At 43.9% G+C, this 17,520-nt stretch overlaps 1 protein-coding gene across 2 annotated transcripts in view; it reads left to right on the forward strand.

Moving 5' to 3' along the window:
- Nucleotides 1-2,032: 2,032 nt before the first annotated feature.
- Nucleotides 2,033-17,520, forward strand: part of SCG5 (secretogranin V) — a 53,063-nt gene continuing 37,575 nt past the window's right edge. The window contains exons 1-2 of one of the 2 annotated variants that reach the window (XM_006201615.4): nucleotides 2,033-2,145; nucleotides 3,626-3,858. In XM_006201615.4, the coding sequence (XP_006201677.1) occupies nucleotides 3,633-3,858 (226 nt within the window). In that variant the 5' untranslated portion in view covers nucleotides 2,033-2,145; nucleotides 3,626-3,632. The remainder of the gene's footprint in view (nucleotides 2,146-3,625; nucleotides 3,859-17,520) is intronic. The other variant, XM_006201616.4, reaches the window with a different exon arrangement.

Below are 17,520 nucleotides of genomic sequence, written 5' to 3' on the forward strand. Positions count from 1 at the left end.
AGATATTTATGGTATTTCTAATAGTAAGTGGATTTAGAAAATACAAATTCTGAGATATTTGTTATCTGGTTCAAAGCAATTTCTTAAGCTTCACTTTTGACCTTTTAAAAATGCAACAATGTCCTTTTATATCCATGGGGGTGGATGAAATGTTGAATTGGAAGACTAATTCAGTAAGAAGGCATAAATTAACTGTACAAATCACCTGAATAAGTGGCTTTTCTGATAAGGTTAATCAGTAATCAGTAATGAAAGATACTTATTTAAAAAAAAAACACCCACAGGTCATTCATTTTTTTTTTTTAGCTGAAAGCTGCAGTACAGAATAAAGGATTAGAAACATGCAAACCTGAATGTGTGATAATAGGAGAAAGTCAGAAAAGTTGAATTTTAGATTTGATTCACTCTCTCTATTTTCATTTCTTCTTAGACAGAATAGAGATGTTACTAATTTCATTGGGATATTTAATCAAATGATATACAAACAAATTTAACAAAGTTTGAAGTGTCTGAACATGTGCAGTGACTTCAAGGACTAAACTTTGTTCTTATAATAAAGATCTAATGCTAATTTATTATAAACAAACAATACAATTATACATAGAACTTAATAGACTGCTTGGCAATGTTCTGAAATCACTGAAGATTTAATACAGGATTTTGACAATCATGAAGCCCAGGACATAAAATAGATGTTTCACTTTTAGAATATCAAATTTCATATGACGCATCCACATTTTAGAGTATTTGAGTCAAATTTCCATTCAACACAAAGGCAGTAAATTGTTATCGTTTCTCCATTTTTCCAAGCACAAAATGAAGGTAACAGTGAAACATTAAAGTAAAATTCAGAATTTAAAAAAAAAAAAGTCAGGATGTGTGAATAATAAATATTAAACCCCAGCAGGGTCTTTGAGCCTCGAACCAATAGACAATATTTGTCCTGTTGACTTAACATACACTGAAACAAAAACTGGAAACAGAAGAGCATCTATGGAAGAAAAGGTGGTAGGAAGGAGGCTTGGCTTCAAACCAAAAGGCTACGTGTCTCACGAATGACTTCTGCAGGTCCCCTCTTGATTGTATAAGTTAGTGTCGATGACAATAGACTTGGGGACTAGCACTGGGTATAGAGTTCTTGATTCTAACCTCACTAAGGTACTTGATCCTGGACCTCCAGGTACTCACCCCAGTACTGATGAAAGAAATTTGCGATACTATATTCCTTGTGTGGTGTTACATTTCAATTCTTGTGTTTGAACAAAATTCAGATGTTCATAGTTGCCCTAAAAATCTTATATAAAAAACAGAAGACATTCTGGATCTACCTGGATACATTTCTGCAGTGTGCAGGGGTATGGTTTCTCTTCCAGCCAAAGGACTTTTACTTGATAGTTGGTGGGGATGTTTAGAAATAACACTCAGAACTAATAGACCTAGAGGTTTTCACATGGTTTTGGTTTATCACTTTAACAGAAGTTTTTAGCATCTTATATTAAACATCACGTTTTTCTTGCTCAGTGGGAAGGCTTCTTCTGAAAGCACTCATATACCTGACCATTGCCATTATTAAAAGTTCTTAAGGTCGCTTCAACTCGTTTCTCTCTCCTTTCTTTGCCCTGTTGCCTCTTGCTCTTCAAGCTAAAAGACTTTAAAAAAAAAAAAAAAGAAGGTTGAAAAGGTGGCTGTCTCAGCTCTTTGGAGAACAAGACTTTATATCTAGGAGAGGCTTTTAAAGAGCCTCTCCTTTACAGAAATAGAAATGAGGGGTTATGAATATTTCACTTTCAGGGCAACATTAAAAGGTGTGCTATTGAGGACAAAGAACAGAAGAGGCGAGGCTGTCTGGCACATTGTGTAGATAATCGCTAAAGAAAAGGTTAATTGCTTCCATAGGGGTCGATAGAGGAAGAGGGTCTCCAGGAGATGTGTCTGTGGAAGGCTGTGCGGCTCAGGGCATAAGGCACCAGCACCTGCCTTGCGTTCTCGGGAGTGCCGGCCAGGCAGCCTCCACCTGCTGGAGGAGGGGCCGGGGCGGAGCTAAGATGAGGAGGGAGGTGACGCACGAGCGACCCAGATCTCCTCGCTCCCCGCCCGACCCCCACTAAGGCCCGGACAGCGGCAGACCTCGCCGGCTGCCCCTTGGTGAGTCCTGCGCCGGTGCCGGCTCGACCTCCTGACCCTCACCCCAAACAACGGGTTCTTCTTTGCAGTCGGGAGTGGGGGAGGGCGTTCTGCTGAAATCCTTGCTCTGGAGGCTGGGGGCAGACAAAGGAATCCGAGGTTCGGCTCTAAATAAGAGGGAAAGAGTCCCGAGGAAGGAGATTGTGTAGCTCATTAAATCAGAACGGTGTTGACTGAGGGTGTAAATGAAACAAAGACATCCTGCATTCAGAGCAGATCGGGAAAAGATGGAGATGGTCGGAGAGGCTGGTGTCTGCCTCCGGCCTTTTCGGTCAGAATCGCAGGCTTTGCTGTCTCAGCTGTTTGGAGAATAAGGCTTTAAATCTAGTAGAGGCTTTTAAAGATCCTTTCCTTTACAGAAATAGAAATGAGGGGTTATGAATATTTCAGTTTCAGGGAAGAAATGAAGTGGACGCCGCCGCCACTTCCACCCACAGAGAAGAATGGTCAAAAGAGGGTTTTGCATGGCCAGTACCTAAAGGGTCCGCCTTAAGGTTTAGCAGCTGCAGAGGGAAGATGCAAGAGTATTTGTCCGCTTGTTCTGCAGGCTTCTGGTTCCACCGAAGCCAACATTCAAGACAGGCTGACTGCCTAGACTAGTTTTCTCCCTCTCTACCTGCTCTGTCTTCTCTCCCACCACCCTTATTTCCCCCAAATTCTAACCTCCAGAACGGTAAGGCAATATTGCCACCATAATGGCAGTCTAGTGGGCACCGTGCCTGGTGTTATTCTGACACTTATCCTCACAGTAACCCTATAAGACCCATGCCTGTCTCAGTCCCTTTTGCAGAGAAGGAAGCTGAGGCATTTGCCCAAGATGGCCCTGCTAGCATGTGGTGGAGCAAGCATCCCTCATCTCCCTTGCCAGATTGCAGGCAGGGCAGGTCTGAGCTGTGTGTATTTTCATCCCACTCAGGATCTCAAATGTATTAGATGTTTGTTAAGCAAAGACGCTCCCTTCCATCACTCCTAAGTTTCTGTGCTTCTTTACCGTTTGTGTCTTCCAACTCCTTCCCATGAGCCTTTTCTCCCCCAAGACTAGAAAAGTCAAGATGTCACTCTCCCTCTCCCTTTCTCAAAAACTGAAGCAGCTTTTTGTTGTTGTTTGCTTGTTTGTTTTAGTAAGAGAGGGAGAAAGTGGTGGGGTTAGGGATGATGCAGAACTTTTAGGGAGCTGCAAGGGCAGTAAAAAATGAGTGAGAACTTCTGGTCCAGTCTCATCTTCCCGAGAATGCAAGAACAGAAGGAATTGGCTATCTCGGACTGTTTTGTTTCTTTAATACCTTCCCCCACCAGATGCCTGGCTAGAGTGGACCCTTAAAGCCTTAAGGATTTTTCATTGCAGTCCCTTTCTGGTTGGTCCTTGGAGTGAATGCATTATTGCATCATCACAATTGCCAATTGTGGCCAGTCGATGTATGTTTGATCTATTTTTCTGCAGGTTAAAAATGGTCTCCAGGATGGTTTCTACTCTGCTGTCTGGCCTAGTGTTTTGGCTGACATTTGGATGGACTCTAACATCTGCTTACAGCCCGAGGACCCCTGACCGGGTCTCCGAAACAGATATCCAGAGGCTGCTCCATGGCGTGATGGAGCAGTTGGGCATTGCGAGGCCACGGGTGGAGTATCCAGCCCACCAGGCCATGAATCTTGTGGGCCCACAGAGCATCGAAGGTATTTACTATGTTCTGCCAGTTTGAAGTTTCCATTAGCAGTACAGTAATTAATACATATTGAGGAAACTCTACTTCCTCCCTCTGTTTGCCCTTTCTTCTTATACTGCACAGTATGTACGTATACACATACACCCATACACACGAGACTGTGAGAACCGTGAGAGCAGGGCCTTATCTATCTAATGCACTGCTGTAGTTCTAGCACCTAGCACAAAGTCTGGTACATTTACGTTTATTAAGTAAATGAAGGAGCATCTAGTGTTATCTCTTTAAAAAAAAAAAAAGGATTAGAACCCAGACCCCATGTCTTCTCCCAAACTGATCTTTTGGAAATTGTGTCCCCAGTTGGTTGCCTTTAAGCCATGGCCAGCCAGTGTTTGTAAAAGATCCTCAAAATATAGGACCTAAAGGATCTGATTTGATTCTTAGAGATGACATCAGATAAACCCAAAAGGAACCAAAGGAGGTAGTGACATTAAGGGTTTATGTCAAAAACTTTCAAAAAAAATACTTTAAAATATAACACATGTTAATTTAATTGTTTTAAGGTGGCAAGATCATTCCTCTCTGAATTTTTCTAAGTTTCTGGCAATGGTTGTAATACTTTTACTAGAAAGTAGTGCTTTGTTATTTAGTGATTTATTTATGGAGAGAATCTGAATCTTGTTCTTTTTTTTCCCAGAGGGGGAGGTAATTAGGTTTATTCATTCTTTTTTTTTTTAATTAAAGTACAGTCAGTTACAACATGTCAATTTCTGTTGTACAGTGCAGTGTCTCAGTCATGTGTATACAGACATTTATTCATTTTCATATTCTTTTTCACTGAAGATTATTACAAGATACTGAATATAGTTTCTCGTGCTATACAGAAGAAACTTGGTTTTTTAAAAATCTATTTATATATATATAGTAGCTAACATTTGCAAATCTCAAACTCCCAAATTTACCCCTTCCTACCCTCTTTCCCTAGTAACCATAGATTGTTTACTATGTCTTTGAGTCTGTTTCTGTTTTGCAGATGAACTCATAGTGTCCTTTTTATTTCTTTTTTTCTTTTTTTTAGATTCCGCGTATGAGTGCTATCATATGGTATTTTTCTTTCTCTTTCTGGCTTACTTCACTTAGAATGACAATCTCCAGGTCTATCCATGCTGCTGCAAATGGCCTTATTTCATTCTTTTTTATGGCTGAGTAGTAATCCATTATATAAATATACCACAACTTCTTTATCCAGTCACCTGTCAATGGGCATTTAGGTTGCTTCCATGTCTTGGCTATTGTATATAGTGCTGCTATGAACATTGGGGTGCATGTATCTTTTCAAATTAGAGCTCCCTCTGGATATATACCCAGGAGTGGGATTGCTGGATTATATGATAAGGCTATTTTTAGTTTTTTGAGAAATCTCCATTCTGTTTTCCATAATGGCTGCACCAAACTACATTTCCACCAGCAGTGTAGGAGGGTTCCCTTTCCTCCACAGTCTCTCCAGCATTTATCATTTGTGGACTTTTGAATGATGGCCATTCTGACTGGTGTGAGGTGATACCTCATTGTAGTTTTGATTTGCATTTCTCTGATAACTAGTGATATTGAGCATTTTTTCATGTGCCTATTCGGCCATTCATATGTCTTCACTGGAGAATTGCTTGTTTAGTTCTGCTCATTTTTGGATTGGGTTGTTTGGTTTTTTGTTATTAAATTGTATGAGCTATTTATATATTCTGGAAATTAAGCCTTCATCAGTCACATCATTTGCAAATATTTTCTCCCATTCCATAGGTTGTCATTTTGTTTTGCTTATGGTTCCTATCCATTCATTTTTTTAATAAAGGTAGTGGAGATTGAACCCAGGACCTCATGCATGCAAAGTGTGCACTCTACCCTTAAGCTATACCCTCCCCACTGGATCTAGTTCTTATAAGGTGGTGATGAGCCGCTGTTAGGAACAGGTGCCTGTTTCCAAGTCTTAGTTTGTATCCCCTTGATTTTGAATGATCTTCTCTACCAAGGTGGAGCCATAAAGCAGTAGCCTGGTTCATTTAGGTTAAACACAAGAGAGCCTTTCAAGTGTTTGCCGACAGGAGTGGGTCCTAAGAAAAAAATGTGAATTCTTTCTCTGAGTTTTATCAAAACACACACCCAGTAAATGCTATTTCCTATGCATTGATGTTGTATAGTTTTGCCCAAGTCTGTGATTTCCTGAAACAGCTATCTGCCTTGGGGGTCCTGGGAATGCCGTGAATACGCTTCTCATTTCTTTCTTGTTACCCGTTGTTTTAAGCCATTGAGTGAAACTAACTCTGTGGGATTGTTGTCTGTTGAGGCTGACATTTGATTTCAGGAATGGGTTAACACAGATGATTTGAATCAGAAGCATGCAGTCCTAGCACAGGGCCTGAAGCAGAACAAATCAAACAGGGCTTCACGCCCCCCCCTTTTGAGAAGACTCTAAGTCCTTTCCAGCACCTGCCGCCACCTGCGACTTTACACCCTAAAGTGTCCATTTCAGACCAGCTCTTTGGAGACAGTAAATAGCTGCCCTTTTAATGCAGTAAGTGCTTGTTTAGTCACCCAGCTGTTGTCATGGAGAAGGCTTTCCAGGTTTCCATTAATAACCAGAAGCTTGGTAAACAGCAGCTCCCTGGGCCTTAAAAGCCTGTGTTTATCCAGAGCCTCATTTTCTTCACTCAGAATCTGACCATTCCGCACTCACTCTGTGCTGGCCCCTGCACAGGAGATGGAGGCACAATTCTCAGTCTCAGGGTGGGAGTGGGGAGAGGTTAGTACAGTGCATCACGGCCAGGGTTTTGATAGATGTACAGGCAAGCTGCCACCATGGAAGTGAAGAACAGAGTGATTTATCCTGCTTGGGAGTGGATGGAGATGGCTGTAAGGAATGCGTCTTTGGAGAAACAACGTTTGACCTGGGTTTTGTGGTTTGAATAGGAATTCATCAGGGATGGCAAGTGAAAAGGCATGGAGGTTTGGAAGAGCACAGATTAGAACAATTCAGAATTTAAAACTCTGTTTTCATTATTGCTTTTAGGGTAATGTGACGTCATGGCCATGTTGGGTCTCCTCTAACAGTGTCTGAAAGGGATGAATATTGGCTTGTTGTTTTGTTTTCTATTACTATGTAATTTACATAGTATACGTTACATTTAGCAGCTTAACACAATACCCTTTTTTTTTATTGAAGTATAGTTGATTTACAATGTTCTGTTAGTTTCTGGTGTACAGCATAGTGATTCAGTTATACACATAGATATTCTTTTTCATAATTCTTTTTCTTTTTAGGTTATTACAAGATATTGAATGTAGTTCCCTGTGCTATACAGTAGGTCCTTGTTGTTTATCTATTTTGTATATAGTATTTAGTATCTGCTAATCTCAAACTCCTAATTTATCCCTCTCCCCTTTGGTAACCCTAAGTTTGTTTTCTGTTTGTGAGTCTGTTTCTGCTTTATGAATAAGTTCGTTTGTGTCATTTGTTTTAGATTCCACATATAAGTGATATCATTTGGTGTTTGTCCTTCTCTGTCTGACTTACTTCACTTAGTATGATAATCTCCAGGTCACAGTGTTAACAGGAGATGCATTCTTGGCTGGAGCTCAGAGTCCTCTTCCTAACTCATCTCAGCTGTTGGCAGAATTCAGTTTTTTGCTGCTGTGAGACCAGCGTCCCCTTTCTCTTGCAGGCTGTCAGCCAGGGTCCCTTTCAGCTCTCAGTGGCCACCCTCAGGTTGTGAGCCACTGGCCCTCTCACAACATGCCCGAGGGAGCTGATCGTGATACAATATAGTTATGGTGGTGCCTATCCCATTATCTTTGCCACTTATCCAGGGAGGGATAGCCCGCTGCTCTCACAGGTCCCACCCACACTCAAGGGCAGAGGATTACGCAGGGTGTGGGAATGCAGAGCTTTATACCAGTAGGTGGGAGTCCTGGGGGTTGTCTTAAAATTCTGCCTATTAAAGTTTGAGTGCAAGCTAACAGAGAAAATGGTCCAAGACTTTAGGAGAAAAGGAAACAAAAGCCTGGATTTTCCCGTCCTGGACTTTGGCATTTAATTTACTGGGTGATCTAATACTTACTCAAGTGAGTGCAGGATTGTTCCCACTTATCCATTTATTTGCATTGTCTCTGCTCAGACATTCAGTCATGCTGATTCCCTGGTGTCTGACAGACACATGGAGTACCGTCCATACCCCTTCAACATTTATTTTAGGATTTTATTATGAAAGACCAAGTTAGAAGTTTTTCTTTTTAATTTTTATAGGAAGAATACATATAATACATATATTCTGGTGTGGATTTTAACACACATTTAACATAAACGATTCCCAAAGATGCCTGGAATTAAGTGCCAGCCCCATCATTTATCAGTACTGTGACCTTGAGCAAATTACTTAACTTCTCTGAGCTTCCATTTAGCTTGGGGGTAGGATTTAAATTTACTCACTTGCAAGCAGGTATATTCTGGTTCAGAGAAACACTAGTAAAGCTTTAGCATACTCGACTACATGACCTTGAAATCATTTCTAAATGAGTTATCCATGTCACTTTAAGTGACAGTTACTGGACTCTGAGTTCCTTGCATGCAGGGCTGTTCACTGGCACATAGAAGACAGTTTTCTGTTATTATGTCTGCTTTGATTACTTACATAATCCTTAGATTAATCTCATTATTGAAGAGGTGTATTAGCTCTCAAACATAGGATTACAAACTAGCCTTTTAATATAGGATATAGTATCAGTGTAAATGACCGCTAAGTCACTGAGGTCATACATCCCACCAAAAAAAAAAACAAAAAAAAACAAAAAAAAAACCCATTCCTTTCTTTGATCCCATATCCCTTCTAGTTACAGGACCATTTTTCTTTCACAGCGTCTTTTTCACACAGGCCGATGTGCCTCCGCGCCTCGCGTTCTCTCCTGGTCCATCGTCGTCCACTGTGCTCGCCACCCACTAGTCAAGTCAGCAAGTATTTTGTGAGTGCCAGGCACTGTTTTAGGTACTGAGGAGATGAACCTCATGAACCTCAAAGACTGGTAGGGCCGGGGAGGTAGAGTCATTAAATAAGCAAATAAGTAAAGTATGTGATAAATGAAGTGGTTAAGCTGGAGGTCGTTAAGCCAGCCTCCTGGCTGACCTGCTCTAAGTGGTCACCAGGGAGGGAAGCATTTGCCCAAAATATCCAAAGAAGATTGGGGGTTACTTTGCTCTGTACATTTTTTAATTTGTGATTATTTTTTTAATTTTTATTTTTAGTGAAGTATAGTTGATTTATAATGTTGTGTTAATTTCTGGTGTATAACACAATGATTCAGTTACACACATATATATATTCTTTTTCATATTCTTTTCCACTATAGGTTATTACAAGTTATTGAATGTAGTTCCCTGTGCTGTACAGTAGGACCTTGTTGTTCATTTATTCTGTGTATAGCAGTTTGTATCTGCTAGTCCCAAACTCCTGATCTATCCCTCCCCACCCCTTCCCGCTTTGGTAACCATAAGTTTGTTTTCTATGGCTGTGAGTCTATTTCTGTTTTGTAAATAAGTTCATTTCTATCATTTTTTTAGATTCCACATGTAAGTGATATTATTGATATTTGCCTTTCTCTGACTGACAAATTGATAAATATTGGCATATGATGGTTCCAAATAATTCATAATAATTAAACCAATATTGCCAAACATAAAAATATCAAAATTCTTTTTCACAACACTGAATTTTGGACATCAAATTTTTTATTTTAAAATAAGGAGAACCAAGATTATTTTCCTAACAAATATCAAATGGAGAAGGAGTCTTTGTAAGATGAGGCCTGTTTGAATGAACCTCTAGCCAGCCTTAGGCCTCATGAAGGAGCTGCAGTGCCTCCACTTTGCCACAGGGTGGCAACAGTTGCCTCCCATTTGAAGGTTGGAGGGCCGAGCCTTAAACACGGAACAACCTAGCTGGCCTCTCTCTGCTGATGGAGGAAGGAGTGGGGCTGACTCTTGATCCAGGTATCCTGACTAAAATCTGTTTCTAGGCTATCCTCATCCTGGGAGAGGAGTAAGAGCAATGGATTTGAGGGCTGTCTTTTGAGTGAACCAGGGCCTCCAGTTTGGCCCATGTCCTTTGGGGTTCCATTGAGCCCACCCTGATCTCAAATTGTTAAAATTTCCCTGGACGACTTCCAGTTTTGTGTTTTAGGCAATTGCACAGATAGTGGTAAGATATTGAAAAGCAAAAGGGGGAGGTGGGGGATTTGCAGAGCGTAGGGGAGGATAAGGAGATGATAACGATGATCTATTTTCCCATCATGTTTAAGTCGCCCTGGGGCATCCAGGTGCGGGTGTCTAGAAGGCACTTAGATGTACATGACAGGGGAGCGATGCCTGGGTGAAGGAAGGGATTTGGGAGTCACCCCTGTATTCTTGGTGGCTGATGCTATGGAAATGGATGAGGTTACCCTGGGTGAGCATCAGGCAAGAAGGCAGAGCCCCTGAGAAAAGGCCTGGAACTCAGTCCACGGGACCAGATAGAAGACGCTGCCGTAGAAACCAAGAAAGATCGTATATTAAGGAGAACCAGAAAGGTGCAGTGTGAGCAAGGAAAGTGTTTCAAGAAGGGTCAGTGGCCTGCTTTGTAAAGTCAGCAGAGAGGCCTTGTGAAATAAGGACCGTTGGGTATAAAGTGTTCACTGAGCGTAGCAACACGGAAGCTCCTGGGGGCTCTGGGCAGAACAGGTTCTGTGGAGTAGTGGGGGCAGAAACCACATGCAGGAGACAGGAAAGAGGACACGATGTAAAAACCTGTTCCAGGATGTCACGTAGTGGAGAGAAGATTGAGTACCAGTGTGGGAAGATGCAGGGTTGGGGGTGATGGAGAGATGAGGAAGGCTTTTGTTTCAGTTGTTGTCTGACAGATTTAAACTTGCTTACGTGCGAATTGGCAAGAACTGTGATGAGGGAGCGCTGAAGATGTGGGATGAAGAGCAGAGAACTAGAGGTTGACAGTCCTGAGGACGTGGGAAAGGGTGGGACCGGAGCATGTGGAGGCCTGGAGTTAGGTCTTTCCTCCGCTGGAAAGAAAGAGAAAAGTCAGAGCTATGTTGGGATGCAGTGAAGTTCTGAGGTTTTGGCCTCAGTATTTGCAGGCACTTTGTGCTATTTTGAGCCACTTGCTCAGAAGTCAGAATGCCATGCAGCCAGCCTCCCAAATCTCTGCTCCTTTGTATACATCTCATACACCTCACCTGTATTTTTGTTTTTTTCCTTAATGGAGGCACTGAGGACTGAACCCAGGACCTCGTGCATGCCAAGCATGCGCTCTGCCACAGAGCTATACCTCCCACCCACCCACCTGTATTTTTTTTTTATGTTTTAAAATTTCAGCAAGACTAGTTTTAACTTTTTATGAATATAATTGAACTACTGGTCATTTACTAATTGTATTAGAAACTTTTTATATTTACATTATATAACTCTCAGATATCTTGTAGAGTCCAAGGTCAAACGATCTAGAGAATGTCATCTTTGTCTATTTTCTTTTTTTGCTTAATAGTAATAAAAGCTTCAGTGAGGCATAAATCAAGAACAGAAATGGGAAACAGTCTTAACGATCTGTTGAGAAGACTGTGTGCACATCTTCTGTGACTTTGCAGCAGTGTAAGAAAGAAATGATTTCAGTCTCACTGCATACACAAAACGTGGAGTCATGTGAATCCCCCCAAAGTAGCAATTTGTCGAGAAATCACGATTTCAAAGTAGGACACTTAGTCATTGCAAACAGTGCTTCCTGCGTTTCCACGGACCAGCAGAAATAGGCTGTTGGTAAGGACTGTTCTCAAATTACGTGAATTTTGAATCAAGTGAGACTCAGTCCGTCCCTTAAAAAAATAGTGACTGTCTCATAATGGCAAAGAGGTCCACACAAAGCCAGCACAATTTACACAAATTAAGTTTGCTGTGTAACAACTGCTAATAGCTGCGCCCGGTGGGTGTCTGACCCGTGGACAGTTGTGAGGGGCTCACTTCCATGCAGACTGGAGCCTGCGTGAGGCTGAGCCTCGCTGTGTTCTCATGGAATCAGTAGAACCAGACGTGTTAGAGAAACAGGACAAATTATTTATATGTGTGTACTGTTACATAGATATCCATATATATACACACATATATACAAATTTATGATTTATTTATAAATAAATATGACTGTCTCTCTGACACGTGAATATGTATATACACACATCTGGTTCTATGGAGCCTAAAGGGGGTATGTGTGGAGGGGTGTGTGTGTGTACACATCAGCTGACACGTATAAAATGGGATGTGTGTATATATTTATTATGGTGGCTAATAATAATAATCAAAGAGGTGGCAGGGAACAAGGTCCCAGCTTGGACCTGCTCTGAGCTTCAGCTGGGACGGCACGTCTGGGAGGACACCTGCCAGAAGCCTATTTGCACGAGGAACTGAGAAACCTCCTGGGAAAAAGCTCGAACTGAAGGAAGGAGGGGCCTGGCTGGCCGGCCTGGAGGCAGGGATGAGTCCTGCCTTCATGGTCAGTGGCAGGAAGGACGGGGTGCTTTTTAGCTCCTGTGATGCCCAGTGCTTAGGTTTGCCTCCCTGTCCAGCCTCTCGTGTGAATCCTGCAAGATGGAGGGGTCGTTGGGAACAGTGAGAAATGAAATGAAAAGCTGTGTTTTCATAAACCTCTGGGGTTTAGGGGCATACGGTACACTGAGGGGTCTCCCTCGGCCCTCACCGCCCAGGACTTTACAGCAGACCCGCTGCGGCTGGAAGGGCTCCGTGGCCAGAGGCTGGAGGACGAAGTGGTGCCCAGCTGAAGGGACAAGGGGAGGAAAAAGGGGTGAATGAGTAAGTGGCCCATGGTGGGGGGCCAGTTCACCGTGTTCAGGATCATACATAGATTTAGGGCACTTTCCGGAAGATGAGGTCGTGAGTGAGCAGGTGGGAGGAAAAACCAGTGAATTTTGGATTATTTGGGTTAAAAAGCTCGAGCCATACTGACAGGTGTAATACAGGCTGAATGCTCTTGACTGAAATAACACTGGTTTTCACCTGCTGGCATCTCAGAGGCCACTGTTGTTCCCAAACAGCAAACACAGTGAGGTTATTTCAGCAGATATGTGGTGAGCGTCGTTATGTGCCTGGTCCCGTGGAGGCCCTGCAGGTACAGAAAGCCGGGCAGGCACTGTCTGCTCCTGCAGACCTTACGGTCTAGTGAGGAAGGCAAGTAGCACCTCGTCGTAAATGCCGATTCACGGGCAGTCTGTATAGAGCAGCAAATTCAAAGAAAGAGCAACAGTGAGCCCAGGAGCAAAGACCATCCCTAAAGACACCCCGTTTCCCAGTCTGGTCCAAGATCAAGCCTGTCCGCAACCACGCCATTAGTCACCTAGCCCGAGAAGCAATATGCCGTGTTAGACAGAATGAAACAGAAGAAGGGTGCTCCAGGTCTAGTGCAGGCTCTGAACCACTCGCCGATGCTAGCTGCGTCCCTCGGAGAGTCACTCCTGTGACCTTCTTGTTGCACGTCTGTAAAATGTGGCGAAGATACCCGCCCTCCTCAGTCAAGGAAGGGACGGCACTGCGCAGGAAGACAGTCTGAGATCCAGAATCTATGACAGTGTTCAATAACACGATACTGTCTTTGTGGATTGTGATCATTTTCCTTAGGAAATCAGGGCTTGGTGGCAACTATCACTGTGTTGATCATCTACTCTGGTCAGTTATGTGTGTCACCTTGGCTGGGCTATAGTGCCCAGCAGTCTAGATGTTGCTGTGAAGGTATTTTTTTTTTAAGTGTGATTAACATTTAAATCAGCAGACTGAGTAAAGTACACCACTCTCCATAATGTGGGTGAGACTTAACCCAATCAGTCGAAGGCCTTACTTAAGAGAAAAGACTGAGGTCCCCCTGGAGAGGAAGGACTTCTACCTCCAGGGTCAAAATCACATCAACTCTTCCTTCAGCCTCCAGCCTGCTGGTCAGCCCTGCCGATTTCAGACTTTCCAGCCCCCTCCCACTACTGCATGAGTCAGTTCCTTAAGATAAATCTCTGTGTCTCTGTCTCTTTCTCTCTCTCTTTCCTTTTTTACCTTAATCATACTTTATTTGACTGCATCTTATTTAGACAGCTTGCACGTTTCAAATCTCATTAAACCTCTCTCTCCACAAGGATTTGGGACAATAGAATAAAATTATGCAGCAATATCTAGTCCTCAAACAGCAGTTCAATATTCTTGAGATACACATGGTATTTTATAAATACGTAACTCATCCCTGAAATCGGTGTAATTCATGCTTATGTTTTTACAAAACCGAAAGCCCTGTTGTAACATTACAGCGTTCCCTTTAGTGATGTCATGGTGCACTGAAAAGTAACTCTCATGCACTCCCAGTTTGCTTTCATCTGTGCTCCTGGAGAGTGATAAACTGCCCTCAGGGTCGGCCAGTCAGACCCCCTCCTTCCTTCAGTTCGAGCTTTTCCCCAGGAGGTTTCTCAGTTCCTTGTGCAAATAGGCTTCTGGCAGGTGTCCTCCCAGACGTGCTGTCCTAGCTGAAGCCCAGAGCAGGTCCAAGCTGGGACCTGGTTCCATGTCACCTGAGACTTGACATCTGGAGAAAGGGTGTGGCCCGAGCAGCAGTGCTGAGTCACAGCAGCACACGATTCCCACGGTAACTGACAAAGCGGATCACGCTCATGTGGGGAATGGAAGGGTGGTAACGGTTTTATGGTTTGCGAAAATGCTTTCCTGAACCCTGTCTCGTTTGATATAACCTTTATAACGTTTTTTTTTAAAGTGTGAAGTTGCCCACAGTCACACGGCCTGCGCTTTTCGAGTTAGTTGGCAAGCCAGCCGCGTGAGGTTTGACTGTGTCTCTCCAGCCAGCTGTCGTCTATCCCCGTAGTCTTGTATAATCCTGTGATATTTAGCTGAGAAGCTGTAACGATGCCGGGAGTCGTGGTAAACCACAGGCGGATTTGGGCAGATGGTGTTTCGGGCACATGAAGCTTTGGAAAGGAAATTTTCTGACAAACTGCCCTTTTGGAACAAATCGGTGCAAATACCTTGGGCAGCACGGTTCATAAAGAAAGCTATTGAAGCAGGCTGGAAGGGTTCAGCCGACCACGGCTTGGCACCACAATTAGAGCTAAGCGTGACTTTGGACTGTGGTGTGCCATGTGATTGGAGCAGCAGAAGGGACACGTGGTGTGGCGGGTGGGGGAGGGGGACACCACGTGCCGTAGCGGGAAGAGCGCCGAGATCTGAAGCCCAGGAGTTCTAGTCCTGGCTCAGACCAGCCCTGCGGCACAAAGCAAGTCCCTTAAACTCTATGAAGTTCAGTTTTCCAATCTGAAAAAGGAGGTAAGCTACCCAGGCCTTCTCACAGGGTTGGTACAGCAGTCAAATTAAATAATGCATGTAAAAGTGTTTGGGGCAACGGGAAATGTTAACCCTGTGTGAAGCATCATTGTCTTGGTCATTACCGCCTTCATCCAACCACAGATACTTCTGGATGTAAATGGCTTCCAGGCTGGAAGATGGTCATGTCTATGGTCATCTCCTGTTTTCCGTTTCCTGGGTCCTCCTAGGCTTGGCCTGGGAAAACTGCCTGCAATAGTTGCATGATAAACTGGAGGAACCGCCCCCTGCCCAACTGACCGCAGGTCTTAGGACGCGCTCTGCTTTCTATCAGTGTTGACCTTAGCACTTAAGACCATGGGACTATAGTAAGGATGGATGCTTCCTGAAAACAGTAAGTAGCAACTTTTCCTCACCTAACCCTGCTCTGTTCTATTTCTTCTCCTTGGGTTTGGCCGTGACATGGGTCATAGAAGCATTTTGAAAGTCAGGACGACTACTTAGTCAGCTGGCACGCCAAGAGTGAAGCGTACTCATGTGGACAGAAGAGACATCAGTGTGAGAATGGCGTGCGGATGGGTTGGAAGGCGTATTCCTGGTGGCTTGGAGCACGTGTCCACGTCCTGGCATGTCTGGCTGGCTGTGATCAATACGCTTCCCCCGAATCACACGTCGTATCAAAATTAGGGGCTGGGGACTAGCAGACACACGTTACTGTATATAAAATAGATAAATAACAAGGGCCTACTGTATAGCACAGGGAACTACAATCAATTGCTTGTAATAAAATATAATGTAAAAGAATCTGAAAAGAAAAAATATATATGAATACGTACAACTGAATCACTTTGCTGTACATCTGAAACTAACATTGTAAATCAACTACACTTCAAAAAAATTTAAGGAAAAAAACAAAAAAAAAACAGCACCTAGCACTTTTCCATTTTTGTCTACTCAGTAAGTAATTACTGAGTGCCTACTCCATGCCAGGAACTATGGCCTTGGTACATGTTAAAACCAACAAACACACATCTATTTTATTTACAGAGGATCTTTGTGAAATGGGGACGAGCCGGGCGTTGTCTTCTTTTGACCTGTTAGTAGAGGCTGAACTCTGCCCAGAGGAACTGAGCAGCGTTACAGAGCGTCAAGGACGGGGCAAGGTTGGGCTGCCTGCCTCCTCACTTCTTCACTCCCGGATGGGTCTTCCATCGGGGCTTCTGTCTTGAGGCGTGCAGAGGTGTAAGAGTGAAAACACACAAGATAGACTAGAAATGCTGAGCTGTGTTTTCACTCACCGCTCGCTCCAGTGAGGCAGGTCAGTTAAATGGGTGTGACACAGACTGGTGCCCAGGGAGCTGCAGAGGGGTGGCAGGGCCCAGATTCTCCTACGTGACTAGCACCCTGGTTTATGGAATGTGACATCTGGATCAGAGAAAGGGGTGTAAAAACTGAGTTGCACACCTACAACACGCTGGGATAGAAGCCGAGAGCCCAGGAAGTGGGTCAGACAGTCACTATGACCAGAGCTCTGGAGGGAGGTGCTGGCCCCCAGGAAAGATGTTGCCGGTAACTTGCACTTGAACTGGGCTTCCTTGAGGAGGGACTGTGTGGATCATGAAGACTCAGGTTCAGGCAAGAAGAGGTGGGAAGAAATAGACTTTTTAGCCAGGATGTATTGAATGCAGGGTGGTAGTTGGGGAGGTGGCCGGAAGGCCAGACACTTTAAAGGTTGTCACCAAGTTTCTCTCCTTAGGAGCATCTGGAGACAGGGGCACGTGGCCTATGTTACTCAGGGCCCTAAGCTCCCCAAAGGAAGCGCCTGCCTCCCACCTCCTGTCCCCTTGCCTGCAGAGCATCCCGTAAGGTCTCTCTCCTTGCAGATAAAAAAGCTGCTCCAAATCTGGAGATGCCCTCGAGGGCAGCAGCGGTGGGGATGGGGGCCCTGGCTGGGGGCGTGGATGGTGCAGTTCTTTTTGTGTCTGTCAAATACCTGCACATTAGGACCAGCACCGTTGGCATCTTCAGGGTGGAGGTGGGTGTTTCTTTGGTCACTCAGCATCTCGGGATGTCAGAGAGAGAGTCAACAAGAGAGCGTGCCTCCTGCCGTGCCCAGCCCGTGCAGGGAGATCTCGGTTGTGGCTCCTTTCTCTAGCAGCTCACCTTTTCCTTGAACCAAGTGAGTGGACCTACTGGATCATAAGCTCTTAGAGGCTCAGATGCTGTCCTCTCCCATCACTTTAGGGGACATGGGGGCCCAGTGGGTGGTGA

This window comes from Vicugna pacos, chromosome 6 (assembly GCF_048564905.1).
Source record: "Vicugna pacos chromosome 6, VicPac4, whole genome shotgun sequence".
Classification (NCBI taxonomy): domain Eukaryota; kingdom Metazoa; phylum Chordata; class Mammalia; order Artiodactyla; family Camelidae; genus Vicugna; species Vicugna pacos.